Source organism: Balaenoptera musculus, chromosome 20 (assembly GCF_009873245.2).
Source record: "Balaenoptera musculus isolate JJ_BM4_2016_0621 chromosome 20, mBalMus1.pri.v3, whole genome shotgun sequence".
Taxonomy (NCBI): Eukaryota; Metazoa; Chordata; class Mammalia; order Artiodactyla; family Balaenopteridae; genus Balaenoptera; species Balaenoptera musculus.
The window spans coordinates 1,121,512-1,148,868 of record NC_045804.1 but is presented as its reverse complement, the minus strand read 5'-3'; the positions used below and the strand labels follow the sequence as shown (position 1 = coordinate 1,148,868).

The window sequence follows — 27,357 nt, the reverse complement described above, 5'->3', positions numbered from 1 at the left end:
GAGGAGGGAGGGGGACAGGACGTCAGCCAGAGGTGGGGCCGCAAGGAGAGCGGGGGCGAGCGGGAGGACGACCACGAGGAAACGTGAGCGAGAGCATCCCAGGCGGGGGAGAGCGGGGCGCGTCCCCGGAGCAGACCCCTGCCTGCTGCGCTCGCGCCCGCACCGCCCGGGTCGCAGGCGTCGGTGCTCCACGCGTCTCTCGTCTTCCCTCTTCCTCGTCCTCGCATTTCCAGGCGTTTTCCGCCTCAGCGCCCTCCCTCACTCCCGGACGACACCTCCCTGGAGCGTCAGGCTCTCCCTCATCTCCAGCTCCTCGCTCCCCGCTCCCTGACCCCTGCAGCCGGGCTCCGTCCACACGTGCACACCGTCACGGGCAGCGCTCCGTCCAAGGTCCTCAACGATCCTCAGTTTCACATCCTGGGGCCCTTCTTTCACCCTCCTCCTTCCGGGTTTTCTGTCACGTTCTTGGCAAGCCTCCTTTCCAAATACTCTCTTCCTTCATTCCCATGAAAATGCCTTCTTCTCGCGTCCCTCTTACCTTAACGACCCTTCTTGGACTGTCTCTCCGACTTCACCGATGAAGCCCGCCCCCGCGGCTGGTTTTCGGTCTGTACTCTCCCTGCGCAGGCCCCATTCTGGAGCTACTCCCCCGGTCCCGCTCTTCCTAGGATTATCTACAAACGTCCCTTCGATCGCAAGGGAAGGTCACAGCTGGGTTCAAACGCAACTGACCTCCATAACCGACTTCATCCTCTTCCCCAGACCAGAAACTGCGACATGCCCCATTCATCCAGGGCGGGGTTTACACCTCGCAGGTCTAATCGGTGCCCTGGCTGGGTTGACCCTCAAACACGCCTCCTCTGGCCCGTGCTCACCACTAGGCCCCCACCACATTCCCGTACCTCTGAGGGGCCCTCGGGGACCTGTCTCCTGGATTAATCCAGTCCCACCAACTACCTCTACTCCACGGCACCTTAGAAAGAGTCTCCGGATAATCGCTTGGATCTTGACACTTCATGGCTTAAAAACCTTCAGGAGCTCCTCCCTGCTACCCCACGAAGCCTGAACACTCAGCACGGCTTTGGAGGCCTTTGGCGACCCCCGGCCATCTTTAGGCTCGTCACTAACCACCCTCCCTCGTTAACCACTGTGCCACGTAAACGGGCTTGTTGGCTCTCGCTGTTGTTATTCCTGTGGCTTAGAACCTACTAGCAAAATCCTACACAGTACCCGTGTCCAGTTCATGTGACATCCATCTCTTCCAGGTAATTTCCCCTGACTTCCTTAATAGAAAATCATTTCCCCCCAGTTCACACTCTACCTTGCATTACAGTTATCTGTGTACGTGTGTGTGTCCTGCAGCCACTACTGTTTTATAATCTCCTTAAGGACAGTGCCTTTTTTTCCCCTTTTTCTGTGTAGCCCCAAAGTGCCTGGGATAATGCCTTTGAGATATAGAAAATATTCAAGAAATACTTGCCAAAGAAATTTCCAATGGCTTCTAATACTAATTTCTTTTATTATCTGTAACCTGTCAGTTCGTTAGTAACACATATAAACCTATACTTGAAAAATTCATCTCCTATTAAAAAGAAACCTTTAGGGCTTCCCTGGTGGCCCAGTGGTTGGGAATCCACCTGCCAGTGCAGGGGACACGGGTTCGAGCCCTGGTCCGGGAAGATCCCACATGTCGTGGAGCAACTGTGTGCCACAACTGCCACGGGCTGTGTTCCACAACTGCTGAGCCTGTGCTCTGGAGCCTGTGAGCCACAACTACTGAGCCCGCATGCCACAGCTGCTGAGGCGCGTGTGCCTGGAGCCCGTGCTCCGCAACAGGAGAGGCCACTGCAATGAGAGGCCCGCTCACCGCAACTACAGAAAGCCCACGCGCAGCAATGGAGACCCAATGCAGCCAAAAATAAATAAATAAGTAAATAAATTTATTAAAAAAAAAAGAAACCTTTAAAATGTGAACACGTGATTCAAGAAAACGAAGGCCTAAACTGTATGTTTTGTAAGTCTGGCTTTACTATGTCCAGTGTTTTAAAACATCGAGGTGCATTGGTATCCGTGCCATTTAAGCACACTTACTTGGAGACACTTTGAACTTCTGGCGGCAGCGAGCAGAGCTGAGGTGCGGGGTGCGTCAGCTCCCAGCAGCCTCCCCGTCGGCCTCTCCTGGGCGCTTGTCAGGGGGCTAAAACTGCTCGGTATCAGGACATTCCCCACTTCCTGACACCTTGTAGCCTTTAGCATCAAACAGCATGACTCTGCACTGCTCTGATGGAGGGACCACTAGCATCCTCACTGGGGGGACGAAGGCCCCTCAGCCAGGTCGTGTCCCTGTGGCCTGCGCAGCTCTTGCCGTCTCTCTCAGCAAAGGGCACGTAACTCCGCTCGCTCCGTGGCTCCAGCAAGTCGCCTTGGAATCACGCTGGGCGACTCACTCACACGTTCTCTCTCCCTCCGCCTCTCCCCCGACCCCCCACTCCCACGTCTGAGCCCAAAGCAGATCCCGTCAGCTCTGCCTGCAGACCATCAGACCATAACCCAGCCGGACCCGTGTACCACCTTCAGTGCTACTGGCCAAGCCCAGCATCTCTCAACTCTGGTCTAAGTCACTGCAATACCTTTTGAACTAGTCTCCCCACTTCCACCTTCACCCTCGGCAGGTGGGTGTGGTCCGAGAGCCCGTGCAAACGCGTCGGGTCACATCAGTCCTCTGCTCCAAACCCGCCAGGCTTCCTCTACTTATGGGGGTCAAAGCCAAGCCCTTGCAGTGGCCTCCACAGCCCTACGGGGCCCAGTCCGTCCCCAGAGGCCTCGTCCTTGACCTCAGCCCCTCGTCCTCCCCTCCTCCGTCATCTTTCCCAGCCACACCGGCCTCCTCGCGGTCCCTCCAGGAAGCCAGGCTCACTCCTGCCTCTTCACTCCTGCCTCTTCACTCCTGCCTCTTCAGAGCCCTCTTCCGGTTTATCCCTGGGTTCAGAGCCAGGCTACCACGGGCCCAGTCTGCTGAAATCTGACCCTCAGGTAAATGACGGTACTGCTGCAAAGTGAGCACCTTAGGGCCACGATCCAGGTAAAATCAGCAGAGCAGCACCTAGAATGGCGTGGTATGCTCTATGGAGGCTTCATATTTAAAGATCAAGAAGAGGTAGGACAAAAATAAAATTAGAAGATTCTTAAATTACCCTTTCCAAGTGTCTTGATCCCAGGATAGAGGCTGGTCTTAAAGAACTCAAGGGGCAGTTGACAGCTGTGACGATTAATAGCAATTCACTTTTACTACCTGATTAAAATATTTACACTTTTCCAGAACATCAAAAGAACAAATATTTGAGGCTGTCTCTGGAATATAAGTCAACTCAAAATCTGTAAACATTATATTGACATATATTTCAAAAATGTGTAATTCTAAAGAAAGTTCTTAATTTGAAATATCAATCTGGGAAAATATGTCATCATCTATGGGACACATAAAAAACTGTAAAATCTAGAAATGACTATTAGACAACATAAGAAAGATCTGAAACCTAGTCTTACCTGAGGAAAACTCAAGGTTACAGCCCCAATACTCCTAACCAGTATAATATTTGATAATATTATAACACTTCTCACAATGTATATTTAATAGCCATGGAAGGGATATTCCATACAATCCCCTCCACAAAAGTCAAGGGAAAAGTCAGGAAACTCCCTGAGACATACAGCAAGACACTTAGATTGCTCATCTGAATGGTTTACAAACTGGAGAGTAATTCTAAGTCCACCACCTCTTGGAGATTAAATGTAACGGTGGCATCCGTGGATTTCAAACACGGGTCTCGACTGTCTATAAACCATCCAGGTGGGCACCTTACCTCTTGCAGCGCCATCTCTGTCTCGGCGGCATGAGTCTGTTTCAGCTCTGTTTTCATCTTTTCTGACTCAGCCTTCAGTCTGCTGACAGCAGCCGCATGGTCCCGAGCAGCCGTTTGCTTCTCCTCTTCACGAAGAAGACCGAGCTCCACCAGCTGCTGCTTCCGCTGGGAGTTCACGCTGATCAGCTCTTCTCTCAGCTTGTGGACTTGTGCCTCCATGTCAGCAATAACCTTGTTTTTAAAAATGGGAAAGTGGTCAGAGGATATGACTAGGAGAGCCGTAAAAGAAGAACTGCAAAAGGCTACCAAACAAAGAAAGTTCACTGCTTCCTTCCTGCTTCCCTCCTTCTGCAATCCCATGCCACTCTTCTAGCTCAGACAGAGATCCTACCTAAAATCGTTTACTATATACATACATCGTTTAGTTTTATTTGTTTCAAATACCTATGTAAATGGAATATTACATGTATTCTTCTGCAACTTGCTTCTTCAAATAGGCAACATTATGTTTCTAAGATTCGTCTAGTACTTGCTACTGTATTTTTTGTTTTTATTTCATTGATTTCTGCTCTTATGTTTGTTATGTCCCTCATTCTACATTCTGGGGTTTTTTATTCTTCTAACTTCTTATCTTGGATATTTAACTCATTTATTTTTATCCTTTCTTCTTTCCTGATTTATAAACTTAAGACTATAAATACCGCTCTACTATTGCTTAAGTTTAAGCTCTTAGGTTTAGATACACGACATTTTCATTACCATTTAATTCAAAACATTCTGAACTTCCATTTTTATTTTTTTCTTTGACTTATGATCTACTTAGAAGTATGTTTCTTAATTCCCAAACCTATGGGGTATACTGGTTTCCCAGGGCTGTCCCACCAAAGTACGAAAAGCTGGGTGGCTTAAGACAACGTTCACTCTCTCAGAGCTCTGGAGGCTACAAGTCTGGAAGCGAGGTGCTGGCAGGGCTGGCTCCTTCTGGGGGCTCTGAGGCAGAGTCTCTCCCAGCTTTCGGGGCTGCTCGCCATCCTTGCCTTCTCGATGCATCGCTCCAGCCCCTGCCCCCATCTCCTCGTGGCTGTGCTTGTGCGTCTGCATCTCTGTGTCCAAATTTCCCTCTTCTTGTAAGGACAATGGTCACCTTGGACTTAGGGCTCCTCCTAATTGAGCGTGACCTCATTTAACTTGATTACGTCTGCAAAGACCCTGCTTCCAAATAAGGTCACACTCCCAGCTTCCGGGTGGATATGACAATTTAGGGGGACGACCACCGGTTTCGGACGTGAAGCTCAATGACTGCCGTTTCGCTACTCACGTCTAAGCGCATCGGGGCCAGAGAACGCACTCTATGCGACACGATTTCGTCGAAAATTTCTGAGATTGCTTGATGGCCAGTTGTACAGTTTTTAAAGCTTCATGAATGATCGCTATGAAATCTATATTGTGTGCATTCGGAAGTTGTTGGGTGCCGCGTTCCACACAAATCCACGAGCTCAAACTTGTTTGTTATGTTGTTGAAATCTTCTGTATCTTACTGACTTTTGTCTTTACTTGAGCTATTGAGTATTTAAAGCTGCGTGCTACAGGGAGGGGGAAGGGGAAGCTGGGACGAAGTGAGAGAGTGGCATGGACATATATACACTACAAACTGTAAATAGATAGCTAGTGGGAAGCAGCCGCATAGCACAGGGAGATCAGCTCGGTGCTTTGTGACCACCTAGAGGGGTGGGATAGGGAGGGTGGGAGGGAGACACAAGAGGGAGGGGATATGGGGATATATGTATACGTAGAGCTGATTCACTTTGTTGTACGGCAGAAACTAACACACCATTGTAAAGCAATAATACTCCAATTAAGATGTTAAAAAATAAAATTAAATAAAAAATAAATAAATAAATGGGGCATTTAGTCCAATGCAGTCCATTAGTTTGTACATGCTAACATATTTGCCTTTATTTTCTCTCTTGTCTTGTGCTGTTTGCCCTATGTTGTGCATGTTTTGTTTTTCTCCCCCCTCTTCCCCCTTTCACTCTAATGAACAAACGCCTCCTCCTCAGCCCCCTCCCCCTCTCTGGCGTGGCAGCGACACCTGTACTTCCTGTCGTGCTCACAGTAAGAGGCTCAACACCCATGTGCCACTTATCAAACTGTAAAGTGAATTATTCTTTATATGCTCTTAAACAACGAAAGAAACTTAGGACGTTTTAAGTCCTGTGGCAGTCTCCCATATTTATAAGCTATAGTTGTTATTTTCAGTTTATTTCGTTTTTATCAACTCAGTATTGCTAATTATTCAGTAGCTGCTTAGATATATCCACATATTTCCCCCTGTCTTGTCTCCTCATTCCTTCTTGCAACTCTGACCTTCCATACAAGCATTTTCCTTTAGCCCCAAGTGCACCCTTTAAGTTCTTTAAAGAAGTTTAGTGGCAAGCACTCTCAGTTTTCACTAATCTGAACATATTTTTAGGGGTGTTGTTGAAAAGTCAGCTGCTATTCATTGGAAGATAATTTGTTTTTGTCTCTCTGGCTGCTTTTAAGATCTTCTCTTTGTGTTTTGTATTCTCCAATTTTTTAATTTCTCGAAGTGTAGATATGTTTTTATTTATTCTGACTGGGGCATGCTCCTCCTCTGGATCTGGTTTTATAACCACTGCAAAACTCTCAGGCTTAACCTATTAATTTAATGTCTCTGTTCCATTCTCTCTCCACTCTTTATGAACTCACATGATGTACACAGATCTTCCCATTCTTTCATTTCATCTAACCTCTCTTTCATAGTTTTCCTCTTTTCCTCTCGCCTACGTTCTAGACATTTTCTGTGTGTAATCTGCTCTCAAATCCATTCAGATTCTGAATTTCAGTTGTTTTGTTTTTATTTTTAGGAGTTCATTCTTTTACAAATATGTGTGGTAATTTTTAAACGCCCTTGCCATTTTAGTATTTTCAATTCCTTTAAAATCTTTAACTTTACATCATATACTAACTATGACTATTTTCTATTCTGTGGCTGATAATTCCAGCATCTCAAGTCTTTGCAGGTCTCATTCTGCTGTTCAAAAAATTTTAAGACCCTGGTTCATGGTACTTTGTTTTTTCTCCTACTGTTTTGCATTGTTGTTCTTTTTAAGTGCAAGTTCGTATCTGTTGGAATTGAAAGTGGTTCTCTGGCAATCACGTGACTCTGACAGAGCCCTGGAGATGTCAGCATGTCTGGACGACTTTAGAGTGAGCTCTCAGACTCATTTTCCAGGACACGGTGACAGTGCGAACTCAGGCATCAGACATCCACGAGCACCGGCTTACGGTTATGAATTTTCAGGGGCACCCCACTCAACGTTAAGGTTGTTTCTAGTTCACTTGCACATGGTGGGTGTGGCCCTTGGTGTCCCAGCTTTATGCACAGTAGTAGCCTAGATCCTCTACCTTAAGCAAACCCTGGACTTTGTTTTTCCCCTGTGCCCAATAAGAGGCCCCAAACTGAAGTTCAAGTTCACTCAGTTTTAGAAAAGGTCCTCAAGGTGAGAGCTGCCTCAGTGCTCTGCTTACACCTCTGGATTTCTATTTTCATTTAGATGTTGATATCTGAGTATCCTACCTAACTTAACAGCTTGTGAATACACTCAAAAAGATGTTCTTAAAAAAAAAAAATTGTATCTAGCCTTTTTAGTTGTTTTCAGAGGGAAAGAAGATCAGGAAACCTAGCATGCCAGGCTACCACATGAATAGTTAGTTCAGGCTAAGGGGACTTGCTGTTGTTGTTGTTGTTGTTATTATTATTATTATTGTCTATGCATTAGCTAAGAATGCAGCATTTTCTGAAACACAGTGGTAACTGTTCTAGGTACTATGTACTTCAACAAGCACTGTATAAACCAACAATTCCTTGACTGGAAACTAGAAGACCCAAAAGTGACAGTAGGACACAAGTTACATTGGGATGATGGGAACAGGACACAAAGGCAAATACTGAGAAGTTGCTTTAAAAATCAAAATACCTACAATATGAGATTACCCCGTTTTCCATAAAAATCCTGTACTCACTTATTTTGAATGCTAACAATTTTACAATTTCTATGAGCTAAATAATAATTGCTAGCACTTTGAGTGTTGACTTTGCACCTGGCATCTGATGCAGATTATTTCATTTAAGATGATAGATGCTAAATAAGCCAATATGATAGATACTGTTAAAATCCAAAGTCTTCCTTTACTTTGGATTGGGGTTAGTTCATACTATTTCAGCTACTGGCCCTGCCCGCTCTCGACACGAGGTTAGAAGAGACAGGAATGACAGATGGCTGGTCAAACGCATTTATGTTGGAGGAGAAGAAATGGCTGAATGATAGCAAATCTGAGACTGGGAGCTGGAGGTGACAGGGTGCTCCACTTTTATCCTAGAAAAGCTGATTTGAAATAGATGATCCCTGGGAAAAGTGTAAGAGGACTTTATATAAAAGGCTTTTTAAGTGCATTTGCTCCCCTGTTTCATGGATGTATTGATACCTGGATATTGGTACACAGCTCTAAACCAATTCTCCTGAAAACAAAGTCTCTTGCTTTCTACTCCTTGTTTTAAGACTCCTCCCCTGTGAACACAATATTTGGGCGTAATAAGAGAAGAGACGGTCAATTTAATCACGTTCTGAAACAAAAGGGAAATCTTCTAAGAGCAGATAGGTGTAGGTAGTGACAACAGTTATGTTTTTAGGAGACAAAATAATCTTTTAAAAAACACTCAGTGACATCGATACGGCAGAACAGTCTGGGCTGCTGACCCTGTTTCCCAGAATCAACCATGGAGAAACCACAGGAGGCGTGAATCTGAGATATTAAGAACGACGACCACCACAACAATAAAAACAACAGAAAAACAAACTCCAAGGAGCTCCCGGGGAGGACAAAGCCTGTCCTGGACTGCAGACCATGCGTCTGCGGAGGGGAAGGGGTTGCAGCCCGGGAAGAAAACCCGGAACCCGTAAGCTGAAAGAAGCGGGATGGCAAGAAAGCTCTGCTCTCTGCTCCCGCCTCTCCCTGCTTAGCCCTGGGACAATCTCATCTGTCCCGCTGCCATGCTGGAAGCAAGAACCCAACATGGTGTTGCTCTGAGTCCAGTCAAGGCAGGCAGATGCCTTGCTGGGGTGAGGAGCTGAAGAAAGCAGGTGCACACTTAGGGAACTTCTGGGGCGCTCACGCTTCTGCACTGTCCCCTCCAGCTTCCAGAACTAATGACATTCAACCTTAGAAAACTGCGTCCCCCTACTGCCATTCTGCCCAGGAGGTTAAGGTGAGCTCCTGGGCAGCAGACTTTCCCAGTGGAGGAGTCGTGAGTGGGGAGGTGCAGCAATGGGGGTGCTCTGCCTGAGGATCCTTAACCTCTTTCTCCTCCTTCTAGGAGCTCATCCAGCAGGTCGGGAGCCTTTTGCTCTTTCAGTGGAAGTGACCGCCTAGACTATCTGATAGTCCCTGGGGAATATAAGCTCACCGGCCAAACTCAGGATCCCTGAGGAGCAGAACTACTATCAAGAAGCAACAACAACGAGTGGCACATGTTATCTGAAGCGGTATAACTGGAACAGGTGCATAAATATTTTTTAAAAGCATAATAAATATATATATATGTGAGTATATATGCATTAAAATATACTGAAAAGGGTAAGCAAAGAAATTAGAGACATGAAGCCAAAATAAGAAGTCAGAAAAGAATGAAGAAGTGGAAATGATGGGAGAAAGAAAAGGTCAGCTACAGCCAGAGAAGAGAACTGTATATTGTACATATGATCAGATGGAAGAACTCTCCCAGAGGCACCAGGAAAAGGCCATGAGACAGGAACTGCGAGAAAGAAGTTGAGATCTGTGGAGGGCAGAGGAAGTGACGACATTGGGATAACGGAGTACTATGCTCTGAACGCCAGTGTCCCCACAGAATTCACAGGCTGGGGATCTAACGCCCAGGCTGATGGTTCTAGGAGGTGAGGCCCCTAGGAGGTGATTAATGCCCTTATGAAACGGGACCGGGGCCTTTATAAAAGAGACCACCGAGAGCTCCCTTGCCCTCCGCCGTGAGCACACAGCGAGAAGGCACCGCTGCAGACCAGAAGGCTGTCCCTCAGAACGCGACCACGTGCTGCTCTGACCTTGACCTCCAGCACCCAGAGCTGTGACAAATTTCCGTTGTGTATAAGCCACCCAATCTGCGGTATTTTGTTGCAGCATCCCGGGCAAGCTACGTCATGGGGTCTGAGAAAAAGAGACGCGGACAGACTGTATCCAAGTTCAGTCTGATTCGAAAGCCTTTGCTTTTTATCACATACTACACTGTGTCAAAGTAGTAAGAATTTCTCATGAAGAAGGATATTCATAAGCAGTATAGTATGTATTTTATTCATTTATTCTTACTGTGCACTTCTAATCCTTAACCTTCACTATGATTAGTACAAAGTTAACATCCAAAAGGCACAAGGTCATTAAATCTTTACGAAAAATAAAAAGAACAAAAAAAGCTAGTTTTCCACAGGCACTGACACCACTGCAAACTGAATTTCAATGTTTGTCAATGTACATAAAAACATTTTTAATGGTATGATCGCTGAGTAGATACCGTTCTACCTTTCCCCACATCTAATTTTTTATCTTCAGTCTCATTTATGAGTGTATTTGTTATTTTTAGTGGCTGTTTGGTATTTCATCATTACAGTGTATCATAATTTACTTAACCATATTATTCTTGAATATCTGCTTTATTTCCAATTATTATTACATAGGCGACATCAGTGAATGAATTACAATATTTTGCTTTTAGGTTATAAAAGCCTACAATATTAGGCTTCTAGGCTCACAGCAGTCCTCCAAAATTATTTGGAGAAACTCTAAGAATAACTTTTTAACTTTTTTTCCGAATCGCTCTGCAGAAACACTGAACCCACGTCCAATGTGAACAACATGTATACGTGTACTTGTTCCTCCACACCCTTCCAGGGCTGCACTTCATCATTCTGTGTAGTTTTATCAGTTGACTAGGTAGGTAATGGTAACTTAGAGGAAGGCATTTTAAATTGCTGGCAACACTGATATGAACTGGCTTCAATCCAATGGTGATTTTCAAATAGAAAAACTATGCTGGAAAATGTATCAACTAATTATGGAAAACTAAACATTAAATGAAAAAACTTAATGCCAAAGGCTTCCCTTAGGTATTTAATATTTCAATCATTAGCATGTGCTGATAGCTAGAGTGATGAAACTGCCAAGATCAATTTGGAATAGATGTGTCATTTTTCTTTAATATTATAAATAGTAAGCTATAAAACTTCATCTATGTGACTGATATGAAAGAGCAGATTTATTCCAAAAATTCAAAATCTAATAAAGGTTGTGTCTCTAAGAGACAAACCGTCAGGACAACTTTTAGTCAAGCTGACTCTCAATTAACAGTTTAAAAACATATAGACCAGGAAACGTGGAAGCAAGCCAAAAGTCCATTGACGGATAAATGGATAAGCAAAATGTGGGATATTATTCAGCCTTAAAAAGGAAGGAAATCCTGCAATATGCTACAATATATATGAATCTTGAGGACATTATGCTAAGTAAAATAAGCCAGTCACCAAAACACAAATGCTGTATGAGTCTCCTTATATGAGGTACTTAGTCAAAATCATATATATAGAAAGTATACGGTAATTGTCAGGGGCTGGGGGGTGGGAAGAAAAGAGAGTTATTGTTTAATGGGCACAGAGTTTCAGTTTTATAAGACGAAAAGAGTTATGTGATGGATGGTGGTGATGGTTGCACAACAAGGTGAACGTATTTAATATCACTGACCTGCACACTTAAAAATGGTTAAGATGGCAAATTTTATATTATGTGTATTTTACCATGATAAAAAAATTTATTACAAAAAACCCCCCAACAACCTAAACCAGTTTCCTTAGAAAGTTAATGACTCTTTAAACCACCCTGAATCTGACAAGTCCTAGCAAAAGAAGTGAGAGGTTGGAACATCTTATCAAGGATTATGGATTGCCAGGATTATCATCCCAAACAAACATTTTAAATGCACTTTATGAAAGCAAAATGTATTTAAGTTGAGGACATGTTCATGGTTAAGAAATAATCATTTAGACTATTTTCAAAATTGAAAAATTATTCTACAGGCACTTCTGGAATAAAGACACATTAACAACTTAGTGATATATTAGGTCACCTTTGTACATTCATAGAAAGTTTATGGGTAATCATCACCGCAAGCTGAAATATTTTGTTTGTGCCTCTCTTTCATTTATAGTTATGTATAATTCACTATTTATTAAGATCTATGATGTGGAAGCCACTGTGATAAATGACTTCCAAAAAAAAATCTTCCCTAAAATACTTTAGACTATAATACATAAGCTACACATACATGTACACACACACACACACACACACACACACACACACACAAGGCATGAAGACAAAGGGCCATAAGAGGTCAAAAGAGGGAGCAGTTACTTTGAACTTGGAAGGATTCTGGAAAACTGAATAAAACTGAATGCATCTGAGATGGACCTTAAGAGATAAATTAGCACCATTTGGGGACAGGGATAGATATAGGACATTTCAGGCAGAAAGAATGAGCCACATGCAAGAAGAAAAACAGAGCATTAAAGAGGAAGAAGGGAAACTCAGAAAAGACAAAGTTGGTGAGGTTATTGAAGGATTTCAAATGTTAAGCTACATGGGTTGGATTTCAGGAACTGAAGAAGCAGCGACGAGATTTAACTTGGCTGCTGGAGAGGGAATGGGGGCCAGTGAGCCAAGCGATGCCACTGCATTTGTACCAGGAAAGACTAACCCGGAGGCAGTTTACACAATGATTTGGCACACTCAGAGGCAAGAAGGCCAGCAGTGGGGAAAAAGTGGAACAGACGGGAATACAGTCTTAGAGGCAGAATTAAGAGAACTAAGCAGCTAAGTGCATGTGGAAGGCAAGGAGGAGTGAGGCATGCTGGTGACTGAGGATGTTTGTTTCAAGTAGTTTGCCAGACTAGATACACCCTCATGAGATGAAACAACTACATCCTGTATAAAACTCAATGCTTCTTTCTTTGCTCATTGGAAGTAAGAGAAACAGTCAAAGGGAAAAACAAAACAACAAAAACCACATACATGTAAAACTGCATGTGCCAGAAACAGGGTAGTGAGCAGTAAGCACAATCCAAGGCCAGGTACCTTTGAGGGAAAATGCCCTCGTCTGCTTTGCTGCTTCAAGGGAAAGTGATGTGTGAGCTGAACATGACACCACTGACCAAGGTGGGGAGCCTGGAGCAGGACAGAAGTGGCTTCAGGTCTGTAGTGCTATCAGCTCCCACCTGAAGCTAAAACAAATTCCCTCTGGGGAAAAGCTTCTTCATTTTAATGTCTCCAGGTTTCCACAAATTAAGATAAACCAAATATGAGCTCCTAATAAAAAATTACTAAGTCCCCCCAAAAAACACCATTGGTAAGAGTCCACAGAAACAGATTCCCACAAGCAAGTTCGTCAGATATGGGAATTATCAGAAAAAGAATATAAAATAAACATGTGTTAAGTGTTTAAAGAAACAAAGGATGGAGTCACAAAATGAGTAAACCAGAAGAGATTAAACAAAAATTCCCAGCTTTGAGAAAGAACCAAACATAATTGCCAGAAATAAAAATTTTGTATAAAAGATAGAATGGATGAGTGAAGGCAGCTTGAACAGAGCAGAAGTGAGAAGCAGTGAAACAGGAGATCTTAATAAACCACCCACAATACAGCACAATAATATCAGAAAAACAATAGTGAGACGTTTAAAGCTACAGAAAAGAAAATAAGATCTGATATATACCTAGAGTTCCAGAAGGAGAGGAGAGAGAAGGGAAGATAGGGTAGACATGAAAAGATGATGACCGAGAACTTTCCAGAACTGAGGAAAAGCAAGACTCCACAGAAACAGTGAGCAGGATAAATATCAAGCAAGATGGAAAAATAGAAAAAAAAAAAAAGAACAGGAAAGAAAGAAAGAAAAGAAATGCACATTTAGATACTGGGTAATGAAATGGCAGAACATGAAAGACAAAGTGAAAAACTTAAAAGCAGACAAAGTGGGTAAAAAACAGATTACACTCAGTAAGTGACATCCCAGTAGCAATAAGCACACCAAGTCCCAGATTTTGGTTTCTCATACCATCCTCCAGTGAAAGGAACCAGTGGTCCTTGGGCAAATGGGCAGAAAATACCTGAGCTGAGCCTGGAACACCCTGCTGTCCTAGAAGTGCACACTGATGGAGCCCAAAGCCCAAAGCCGGAACAATGTGAGAAACTAGCATCAGATTCTATCCCAAGGTGAAATAAATATCCATGAGTACACACTGATATAATGATTTCATTAATAATATGGGAGAAGAGACAAATCTTCCTTGCAAAAGAATTCCACATTACTATAGAAGGGCATTTTACAAATTCTGATCATCAGAAGATCATCAAAAATAAGGGAAATCTGACAATCACAGTGAAGAGGAGACTAGGGAGATATGACAACTAAAATTAATCTGATGTTCTGGGTGGAATCTTGGAACAGACAAAACGCATTAGGTAAAAACTAAGGAAATCTGAATAAGGTATGGATTTTAGTTAATGACGGTGCAAAGTTGTAAGCGGCGTACCATCCTAATGTAAGATGTTAATAAGGGGAAACTGGGTGTGAGATAAATGGGAGTTCTCTACACCTTATCCTCTCATTTTCTCCATAAATCTAAAACTGTTTTTAAAATACTCTATTTTAAAAACTGGGGCAAAAAGAAGCATAGAAAAAAGTGGGAAAGATGAAAAAAGTAAGATGGTATATCAAAAATCACAATACACGTAAATGGACCAAAATTACTAACTAAAAGAGTGTAATAGTTTAAATTTTTTAACACTAAAATTCATCTATGTTTTTTACGAGAACAATGAAAACATGAAATTGAAACCAAAGGGATGAAAAAAGTTATACCAGTAAATTATTAATGAAAGGTAGTCTCAAAATAGAGTATCACTAAATGATTTTTTAATGTCATTTACCAGAGAGACACATCTAAGTTTGTACACATGTGATAAAACAACCTTAAAATATATACAACAAATTTAGCAGAACTACAGGGGAAAACGGCCAAATCCACCATTCCAGTAAAAGAGTTCATCATACACATGCACATACACATGCCAAATTCAGGTGTCAACATATTGCAAGAAATTGGTGGTATCAAAGATATTCTTTAACAAGATTGCAACTAAATTAAGAACCATGACAAAAATAGCAACAACAAAGCCAAAATAATATCCCATATACTTCGAAATTTAAAATATACACCTTAAATAACTCATGCTTCAAAATGAAGTTAAGATAAAAATTAAATGTACTTAGAAATAATCTCTGGAAGAAGACACACCACTTTTTACATTTGTGCTGTTTTAACTGGGAATGAGGGGGTTAGTGCTGACGGGCGCATGGGAGATATTTCACTCTATTTTTATGACTTTTAAATTCTGATTGGTGTTAACACATTTCCTAATCAAATAAATTCATAACATTTAAATTCTGAGAAATGATTGATAATGAAAATATTCCTTATCAAATCCTGAAGGATGAAACTAAAGTGAAGGAAATAAGTGGTCTTAACGTGCTACTTATTTTTAAAAGGTGAATTATTAGTGAAATAGGCAACCAATTTAAGGAATTAGCAAGATAGAACTATTTCTGGTAAGACTGATGAAGGAAACAGGAAAGAAGGCACAAATAAACAAATATAAGAGATAAAAATAAAGTATGGCAATATTATCTCGAAAAAAGAGATAATAACTAATATTAAAATTTAAGAATGACATAGTACAGATCCATCACAGATCAAAAAGATAATACAGTGATATCATAAAAATATTATGCCAATAATTGGAGATCCTAGGTGAAACAGATTCCTAGGAAAATACAGAATGAAGAAATAATCAACTAAAACAATCCGATTAAAGAAACTGAAAGAACAGTTAAGAATCTCTGACACTAAGAAAACACTAAGCTCAAATAATTTTATAGGTGAGTTCTAGAAAAATAACCCGGGAGATGGATCATTCTAATCTTTTACAAACTTTTCCGGAGAATAGAAAATGAGAAATATACACTGAAACTATTTCAGAAGTCATAATATTGATACCAAAGGATGACAGGAATAGGAAGAGAAATAAAAATTATAGGCCAACTCAGTCATGAACCAGACATAAAAATCTCAAATAAATTATTAGCAAATCAAGTCCAGTAATGCATAAAAATAAAATATGTAATCAGCAAGTTGCAGAGAATGCAAGGGCAGTATAACATTTATAAAATTCTATAAATGCCAATAAATATCAGATTTAGATGAAAAGAAAGAATTCCTAAACTATAAAATTTTTCCAAAACTGACTAGAAAAAACTGCAAAATGTGAATCATCCTATAACCACTAAAAAAATTTAAATAGTAGTCAAAAATCTTTCCAGAGATAAAATATCAAGCCCAGATGGCTTTATTGGCCAGTTCCACCAAATATTCAAGAAACAAATAACTCACTCGTACACTAGTTCTTTCAGAGAATAGAAAAAGAAGGATTATTCAGCAACTCAAATTATGAGACTAGCACAACATCAATGAAAAACACGTCCAAAAAAGAAAAATCTCAGGTCAATCTCTCTCAACAATTATTAGCAAATTGAATCCAATGATATTACATCATGAAAAAACTGGATGGTACATAATGTTGGTTTAATGTTAGACAATAACCTATAATATGATTTATTCCATTTATGCATTAAAAGAAAAAACCTTATGATTATCTCAATACACAGAAAAACATTTGATAAAATTCCACCATAGAAACTCTTAGCAAAATAGGAATAGAAGAGACCATTCTTAACCAGATAAAAGTATTTACCACAAACTCAGCAAATTTTATTCATTCTTTATTGTGAAGTTTCAAAATAGCTCTTTTAAAACCAGGAAGAAGCAAAGAATGCCTGCTACCACTACTTGTATTCATAAGTGCATGACAAGAAAAAAAATATGAAAACAAAACTGTCTTTAATCATGGATGTTATAATTGTCTATTGAGAAAAAGTAAAATCAATGCACAAGTTACTAGAAATAATAGGAGAGTTTACAAAGGTATCTGAATCAAAGACCAATGTTTAAAAATCATTTGTAATTTTTATACACCCGAAAAAATTATAAAACACCGTTTATAGCTATGTATAACAAATATAAGTTTCTCAGATATAAGTCTACCAAAAGATGTGCAAAACTCTGAAGAAAAAACTATAACCCTTTTTGAACGACATTAAAGAAGCTCAAATACCCGAGAGGTACATCGCAGTGATGAAAAGTCTCTCCATCAGCTCTCCCCGAAGTGGTCTACAGAATCAATGCGAGTCCAACTGAAGTTTCAACAAAAGCTTTCCAAAAACTTGGCAAGTGGGATCTAAAATGTACAGGAATGAACACAGTACCATGCTGTTCCTAAAGAAGAACAGGTGCTGTGGCATTCCACCCTGATATCAGGACCTAGAATAATGTTACTGAAATGAACAGTGTTGTATTATCACAGAGACTGGGGAGCCCAGAAACGAGCTCCCGTGGGGCAGGGCTGGCGTTGCAGCTTAGTGGGGAAGTAATGAGCTAGCCTCAAAACTGTGCTGAGATCATAAGTGATTCAAATGGGAAAAAAAGAAGTCATATCCCCATCTGACACGATAGACAAAAATAAATCCTCTCCATTCCTAGCTACATGTCCAAGAGAAATAAAACATATCCCCACATAAACGTGCACAGAATGTTCAAAGCAGCATTATTCATAATAGCCAAAAAGTAGAAACAACCAAAATGTCCATCAACGGATGAATGGACAGATAAAGTCTAGTATATACAAACAACAGAATATTATTCAACAATTAAAAGAAACTGAGAACTAAAACACGCAACAACACATGTGAACCTTGAAAACATACTGAATAAAACTGCCAGTCGCAAAAGACCACATGTTGCATGATTCCACCATATGAACTAGCCAGAACAGGCAAATCCAGAGAGAGGATTTATCAATAGATTACCTGGTTACCTGGGGCTGGAATGTTTGGGGGAAACGGAGAGTAACTGTTAACGGCTATCAGTGTTTGGAGAGGAGGTGATAAAATGCTCTAAAATTGATGGGTGATGGCTGCACAACTCTGTGAATAGACTAAAACTCAACGAAGTGTACACTTTAAATGGGTGAATTGCATGGTATGGAAATTACATCTCAACAAAGGATCACTTTAAAAATAATGCTTACTGGATTAGAGACCAAATGTGAAAGACAAAATTTTTTAAAATATGGGAGATGGCTTTTTTTTTTTTTTTGGCCGCACATTATGCGGGATCTTAGTTCCCTGACCGGGGATCAAACCCAGGCCACGGCAGTGAGAGTGCTGAGTCCTAACCACTGGACCACCAGGGAATTCCCTGGGAGATGACTTTTTTACTTCAAGGTAAGGAAGGATTTCTTAAACATAACTCAAAGGGCACTAACTTGAAAAGGTTGATAAATTAGATAAAATATAATTAAGAACCTTCATTCATCAAAAGACACCACAAAGCTAATGAAAAGATAAATCAAAACCTGGAAGGGGAGATTCACAATATAGGTAATTAACAAAAGAATAGTATCCAGATTTTGTAAAGCATACCAATAAATAAAGATAAACAATCCAATAGAAAAATGAGGAAGCAACATGCACAGGAACTTCATAAAAGGCAAAATTTTAACGGTAAACGTATGAAAAAGTATCCTACTTTATCACTCTTCAGAAAATGCAATATCATTTTACAATCACTATATCTGCAAAAATGTAGAAGTCTGACAGTACCAAATGTTGGCAAGGATGGTGCTCTTACACACTACTGATGTGAGTGTAAAGTTGTAAAACCCCACTGTAAATTAATTTGGCTTTACCTAGAAAAGCTGAACATTTTCATAAGCTATGTCCCAACATTTTATAGAGAAAACTCTTCATGTGTACTCCAGGGACATGTTCAAGAATATACATCGTAGCTTTCTAAAAACTACATAACTAGAGATGGCTCAGGTTTCCATCACAATTAATTGACTGCTGGTCATACAATGGGATATTATATCCAGCAAAATGAATAAACCAGAGCTACACACGACAATGGGTGAATATTACAAATAGAATGTAAGTGAAAATGCAAATAACAGATTACCTATAATGTGTAATCATACTTATAAAATTAAAAACCAAGCAAAATAAAGAGTATGCTTCTTAGAGAACATACACGTGATGAAGCTGTACTGAAAACCATGTTAGGAAGCCATCAACACACAAGAACAACGGCTGCCTCAGGGGCAGGGATGCCAAGAGTGTGGAAGGAAAGAAGAATACAGTAGAGCTGAGAGTTTGAATAATAATGTTTTCCTAACTCTTAACACGGGTGGTTGGTTCATGACGTTCGTTTTGTTTGTATGCATTAGTTCTGAAGTGTTATTTATGACATATGTTCTTCGTATGTATCAAACACAACATAATAAATAAATTTTAAAAGATGTTGCAGGGGTTTAAGCCCAGGTGGCAAGGAGAATGCTTCTAACAAGGAAAAACTTCTTGTTGCTAAAATAAATTTTAACAACAATTATTTTAATATAGTCTTTCTATTTATTATGAAAATTTTAAAAATCCTACGACAATTTTTCCTTTTGTCGGGGCTATCTCATAGGGAACCCTCAATTTCAATCATGTCTTCAAATACCACATTGTTTCCTTATTCTTTACTTTTATCATGAAAAAAAGTTAATTTAAAATATTATCGTTTCTTCAGAACAACATATTAATTGTTCTAGAATATATTTTAATACTTTATGGTTAATATTAAGGCCACTAAACATTATTTTAAGTCATACAAAATTGATCAAAAATAATTTCTCTATTTTCATTATGCTGGACACAATAAATATATCTTTGGATTTAAGCCTACAGATTAAAGAAAACATATTATTTTAACTTACGGTCTTTTAACCTTCTAAGATTATTTTATAAATATCATATGCAATAGAATGTTCTCTTTTTGTTGTAAACAACTCTCAGAGGAACTTTAGCATAAAAGACAGTTTAACCTTGTAAGAAAACATTGCTTTTGTCTCCCAAAGAAAAAAGTATGAAAAATAATGATAGATGATTAGTGTGTTTCTAACAAATTAAATACAATAATTAAACACCAATCAGCTCTGTTTTGAACCAGGACAACTGGTGTGTAATGAACACCACGGTTCAGGCAGTGGTAGGATCAAACAATATGGATTAGGGAGGACTAAAGAGAAACAAACAAAATGGTAAGAAGTCAGGATCAGGAGGCTGGAATCCAGTATGATCTGAAGCAGAGGTGCTCACAGATTGGTAAGCATCTCTAGAGGACTCTCGCGTTGACTTAGGTCTCAGGTCTTTCGAGATGTTTGATCCTCAGGTAGTTCAGAGCTCTCTGGTCAGCTGTGTCAGTCACTGGTTTGTCTGTCCATCTATGAGCCCATCCATCTCAACGGCCGTTACCTCGTCACATCCTATTGTAAGCAGCTGGGTTGTCTATATCTATTAATGAGCCTCAGCGTCCATTTCTGAAGAGCTGTGTTCTCATTTATACACAGGGTTTATCAAGGAAGCAGAATCCTCAGAGCGACTGCATTTCAAGAGAACAGCCCATGCTCCTCAGTTCCTACTCACTGCAAGCGTCCTGCCACAATCAAGGGTGAGGAACCTAAGAACCGGGCCCTGACGCCATCCTCCTGCCTTGCATACACGTTCTTTGTCTGGTCACAGAGGTTAGAATTAGGACAGAGAACAGTATGGAAGTGCTTTAGAGTCTATTAATAAGTAGGAGTTCATTATATAACTTAGCTTTATTTATTAATATATTTCTTGTTCTAAATGTGCTTTATGTAAACATTTAAAATTTGTCCTCAGTTAGATGTCTCTAAAACTTCACTGAGCTCTTTGTCAACAGAAAATATTGGAAGATAACTTTCAGTGTTGGCAGCTGCCAGCTTACGAAAGAAAAGGGAAAAACTTAACCCATGGATGTTTTTTAAAATAATTTTGTGGGGAAAACAAACTGATGACTAGTAAGATTTTTGTTAGTTATGATATATAATCTAAATATATAAGATACTTGCTATAAATTTATATTATTATATATTTTATTATTAAATATTGTATTTTAAAAATTAAAATACAGATAATAGATTCTTTCTGTTATACTCGATTATTGATCACTCCTTATGTCAGTTATTTTCGAAGCAACTTCAGACTCTTATTCTTCTAGAACTTTCATTTTACTCCAAATGTCTCATTTTATTTTTGAATAAAAGGAATACCTTGAATGAAACATGAATTTGGGGGATTTGATTAAATATATAGAATTGATGTGAAAGTAGATATTCAGACTTCAAGGAAGGATAGCATCTATAATAAAAAGTCAATACAGCAGAAACTAACACAACACTGTGAAGCAATTATACTCCAATAAAGATGTTTAAAAAAAAAAGTCAAGAGTGGGATATATTAGAAAAATGCAGTTGGATCAACAAAAAATAATATTTTGGAAATATCTATATCTATTTTACAGACATTAAATTTATACCAAGCATAAAACTATATCTTACATGAGATCCAATGTTGATTATAATTTAAAACCTGAAGTTCATCTAAATAGTTAAAATAAAAGCCTATTTTACTGTATAATTATATCCTACAACATTCAATATATCTTTTAACATATTTTGGAAATTGATGATTTCAAATTAAGCCAAGTATTATAAAATTACTTTACATGTGAGTTAATTTTTTTCCTGAGTTTTAGAATAAAAGTTTATATTTTTTAGTGTTTTTATAGGGCTAAAAAGCTTTTAAAGTGTGTTCCCATAAGCCATAGGAAAGACAGGTAGTTGATAAAAGCAGAAAAGAGAAACATTAAGAGATGCAGGGAAAGTCACATAAAAGTCTGGGTAAGAAACCAGGTCTTCAGATTCCTAGGGCAGCATATTTCCTATTTATAATCTGCTGCATCTAGGCTGCAAATAGAACTTTCTTGACTCATAATGCCTATGTTCTGTCAAATGGAAAACATTTAAAAAACCCCTTCAATGACTCAGAGATATTTAGAAAAAAGAGTCAGCAGATTTACCTTATGGTTATTCAAAAATTTCTCTAAGATCCAATATGAATGTTTAGGATATTTAAAGTACATTTGTATTTCTAGACTCTTGTTCTACAGTTATTAGACCCAGTAATTAAAAATATAATCATTTGCCCACCTTGCAGTTCAGGAAAAATATTACCTCTGCAACTTGTAAAGATGAGAAAGGAGTTTAAACTGCCCCAAATTCCAAATGAATAGCTTAGCTCTAGAAGGAATTCTATACACAAAATTAAAATGTGGTATCATTAACCACAATGACACTACTAAATTACATGATGAAGGAGAGGATAGAGCCTAACATATAGGAAAGGCAAGAAAAACTTTAATTTGATTAAAACTTTTTAGAACAATTAATATTCAGTTTTGGAACATACTACAAAGGGCTTACGTCAAGAAATAAATATATTTTTTACCTGCAAAAGAAGAGAGCACTCTAGGTGGAGAATAAAAAAGAACAAAAGAAATAGGGTGAAAGTACAAGAGAAAAGCACTCATTAATTTACATGCCTATCTGGAGAAAAAAAACTTCAAAAGGAGAAGCAGAACATATAATGAGTCACATGAACTGGCAAATATTATGTCTGCATTTGTTTTTTGTGAATAATGATGATACTACTAAAAATTCATAACTGATATTGAAATTTATAGTTTTATTCTAAAAGAACCACCCAAATCATCTAATTGAAAATAGGTCTTGAGGAAAGTGAGTGAAAACCAACAGCAATTTGCTTTTAGGTTAAGTTACAATTAATAGGGAAAAAAGGAAGTTCATATCGCATTGGCCTATTTTGGAAACTTGCAAATGAAATGTCTACTACCCTTAAAATGACTGTGTATGAGCATTTATTTTATAGATTAAATATATTAATAATGAACAGAAGCACAAAATATAAATATGTATATATTTTCTAGACTCGCATGGAATTATAAAAGTGGGAATAGTCCCCTTGAGAATTAGGACACTACAAAGACACTATCTTCAAACAGCACTTTTAATAATCTCATCTTGAGAAAGCAAAATAAAGTATTAAAGAGCAAACACGGACATATTATCCACAACTCACTTTGGTACAATATCAGGGCTAACGAACAGGAGGACCACACGTCGGGAACATGTTATTTGCAGCATCTAGAAACACTTAAAGCTATTCCTTTGACAGAGTGTTTCCAGGAGCGACAGGTAACCTATTTGGCCTTGGAAGAAAAATAAAATTCAGGCTAGGTTCTTCTTCACTAGAAAACTTCTTCTATGAAGAGTGACATTCAAGTAATCCAAAAGCAGATTTTCAGCATTCTCTCCACTTACTATACTTCCCTTTTCCAGGAAAGCAAAGAACCAGTTTTCTGCTGGTTCTCTATTAGCCTCTCTATCCAAACATTCTATATGCATTAAGGTCACAAAAGCCCAAATGTTATACTAGTGCCATTAAGAAAACACTAATTACTGTGCTAATAACCAGTTGACTTGACTAAAGCAGGCTATTCAGAAGTTTTGGCTGCTTAATTAAATATAAGAAAATCTAGAACACTCTGAGCTTTAAACAATGAGCCAACGGAAGGGAGGGCCGCCTGCCTCCGGTGAAAGTCCAAGCTGCCTGCAGGTCTGCCGCTGTCAGAATGGACACGGTGCGTGCTCTCTTAATTCTTATTGTTTCTAACAGCATTTCCTCCCAGTCATGTGTACTTTTGTGCATTGTGTGCACTACATACAACCAATTCTTTAAATCTACGCAGAAACTAAAGCAGAAAAATCACATGATGGGTTTTAAGTCAGTACCATGTAAACACCAGGATTTCTAGCATAATATTCCTGTCCTCTCACTCACTGCAGAAAATAGTGTAATTCTTGGTAGATCTACTTCTAGGAATTTTGAAAGAAGCTCAAAGTAAGTATCCTTTTAAAGCCATGAAGGCATCAGTAGTGAATATCTCCACACAGTAGCACAGTATCCTCCTATGTCAACTTGACCTTAAAAGACAGCTTTGAGATGGAAGTACAGTTACTGCCAGGTGGGCCTTCCCAAGATCTCTTAGGTGTTAGAATACCTTGTATTAGGTGTAGGGTAGAGGGTCAGAAGAGAGAGGGAGATTACCTCACTCTTAATCCATCCCACTCAGGAAAGCATCCTGGATCATTCTGATGTCCATACAGCAACCCCAAGAAATGGTGAAAAATAACTTAATTTATTATAATAATTTGTACTTTTGTACATGATCTGCTACTTGCTGCTTTTACTTCTCTATTCATAAATGAAATCACTTAATATAAAAAGAAATTGTATGGGTAAAGCCAATGCAAATAACTAGGGAAAAATGCACTAACTAAATCCAAGGTGATATTCTTTGCCTCTGCTTATAAACATAAGCAGAGGCAAAGAATATCGTTGTTAATTTTTTCATAATTTAGGATTTTCAGTTTAAAATTACTTTCAAACACTTTTGTAGGTTTTTTTTTTAGCTGAGACTCAATAAAAGTATAAAAAAGGTTGTTCTTAAATATATTCAAGTGTATATTCAAAAGGTATACATAGTTCTATCGTAACTGGCATACCGACATTAGAAACAGGATTCATAACAATGATATAATATAAAAATAAAGGCTTTCAATGAATTTATAGATAGATCTTACTATCTTACTAAATATAATGTTAAACTCTTTTCAACATTATATTCTTGCATCTGGTAAAACTAGACAGTTATGAGATCTCAGTAAAGTTATACATCTTAGACATACAAACACAGCCTCAGGCACACTGATCCTAATTATAACACTTTTAAAAACAAACTGAGGAACAAAGGCTACCTAGGGTCAAGATCATGGATATCAATAGTTTTTCAAAACCCAAAGGAAAAAGTGCTATGAGTAAATTTAGAGATGAACATCAACAAAAAATAAACGTTTCAATTCGCTTAACATTTTTTTGATAAATATGTGAATTGAGTTTTTTCCAGTAAATACTAATCAACATCCAATGGATTTTAAAACTGATGGTTTTGTTAAGAAAAATCTTCTACTCAATTTAATGCAGAGCTCTTCCAAAACCACTCTGTAATGAAAACGTCCATGTAACCATCTGTAACTTCCACTAGTCAGTATCCAAGCTCCCAAGGCCTGTTAAACTCTTGGTAGCCGACTATGTACTCAGCGCAGAGAACAAAGTCACCTGACAGCTTATGAGACAGATGATTTACGAGATTATTGTCCTTTTTGTTAACCTAAAAGGTTCAGCAAACCCGCCTACCTTGTCTCCCCGATTCCACCTCAGGCACAAGCTCGTGCTTGCCCCGTCCACTCACCTGCCTGTCCCCGTTAAGCAAGCGCTCACCTACAGGACACGTGTCAGAACGCAGCTTGCCTCCAAGCCAGGCTCGCAGCCACGGACCTTGGTTGTGGCCTGTCAGGCTCAGCTGCCTGACTAATCCTCCGTGTTACCCTCGATCTCGGATACTTATTTGCTTCATAATCTGAGATTTGGATTCCTGATTTCATGCATGTTTCAAAATTAAGGTTACTACTCACTCACTCCCCAAACCTGCTGTCATGATTAGATTCTTGACTTTATGTGATTACATCCTTTTTATCTCTTGTTTTAACTACCTGGACTTTTGAAGACCTTTTCCTGACCTCTTGATCTGACTTCATTCTCCTAAAACTGATCTACTTGAGTTTCCGACCCTCCCAATAATTTAACGGTCCATGTTAATACCTAGCTACCTAGGTTTCTGGTCTCCTTCCCCTGTGTCTTCTAGAATACGGAAAATACTAGATTTATTCTCAGGCCATTCATTGAGACATTTATCCCCAAAGAAACCAGCAAACCCTAAGAAAGCATTAGGATGAAAAGAAATACCTGCAAAGTGTTGAAACAGAAATACATGTTGCTATGGATACAGAACTCTATTTATGACCTTAATTTTATTCTATGCAGTTCCAAAGCAAAGCAGCCAATAAGGAGGCAGAAACTTAACTAAAAAAATGTGATCAAAGAAATCAGAAAGTACATTATTTTTATTAGCAGAAAATTAAATAAAGTGGTTTTTGTTTGTTTTAATTGTCTGTTCAGTACGAGATGACTTGAATGTCGGTATATGCCACATACTAATTTCATAAGTCAAAAGGAAAAACATTTTCCCAGTTCTGTATGATTACAATTGAATGTATGTAATAAAGTGGATGCTGTTAATTAAAATGTTATGCATAAGGCAAACCACTTGCATTTCAATTCTACATTTTAGAAAACCATTGTGTGCGTACTTGTGTGTGTATGTGTGTGTATTCTATATGCTTCAAAATTTTACAGGCAGTTTCACAGATTTATTTGGAATCCTTACAATAAATACATAGGTATTATCATTTCCATAAAAATGATTAAATGGGTGCTCTAAAAGATTGGGTTAAGGTATCTGTTTTAAGTTCACAAACCTTGCAAGCAGCAATCAGGACTGGCTCCCAGGCACCTAACTGCCCTCATCTGCTCCATTAGAGAGCTTAATTAACACTTCCTGCTCTAGAACTCATAGAAATTCTGCACAGAGGCTTAGACTCAAGTGACTGAGGCACTTAAATGTTTAATCAAATGACCATTATTTATTTTATTTTTCAAACAGTTGCCTCCTGGATCAATAAAAATGATTCAACTAACATGTCAAGGCTAAAGAAATCTAAAATAACATTAGCGGGACAAAGCATATGTTAGAGTCTTCCCCATGGAGTGATTTCCCATGCATTAGTGAAATTACCCATCTGAAATAATACTATTTTATTACAGTTTGATATTTTGCTTCTCACCTCAGATTTCACTGCACCATGAAATTACATTTGAACACGATATTCAAGATTTATTAAGAAAGTCTTGCCTCAATCAGTCTTCTATTTATTTCTGCTAATATTTCAGTTTTTCATGCAGTTTCTATTTCTCAGAGCATTCTTATAATCCTTATACTTGGATTTCATATCTTCAACTCACTACAACACTGACTACTGTATCATGGGGCCTGTCTAAAGCACTTTCTTTTTTTAATTTTTATTTTATATTGGAGTATAGTTGATTAACAATGCTGTGTTCGTTTCAGGTGTAGAGCAGAGTGATTCAGTTACACACATACAGGTATCTATTCCTTTTCACATTATTTTCCCATTTGGGTTATTACAGAATACTGAGCCAAGCTCCCTGTGCTATACAGTAGGTCCTTGTTGGTTCTCTATGTTAAATATATTATAGCAGTGTGTACATGTCAATCC

General features: G+C 38.9%; 1 protein-coding gene and 1 non-coding gene across 2 annotated transcripts in view; both read right to left on the bottom strand.

Moving 5' to 3' along the window:
* The window catches only part of CEP112 (centrosomal protein 112), a 437,864-nt gene that overhangs the window by 164,517 nt on the left and 245,990 nt on the right, over positions 1-27,357 (bottom strand). Inside the window, exon 21 of the mRNA XM_036835732.1 lies at positions 3,864-4,094. Within this exon, the coding sequence (XP_036691627.1) occupies positions 3,864-4,094 (231 nt within the window). The remainder of the gene's footprint in view (positions 1-3,863; positions 4,095-27,357) is intronic.
* Positions 18,298-18,369, bottom strand: TRNAE-CUC. Its single transcript has one exon. It is a non-coding gene; the product is annotated as a tRNA-Glu (tRNA).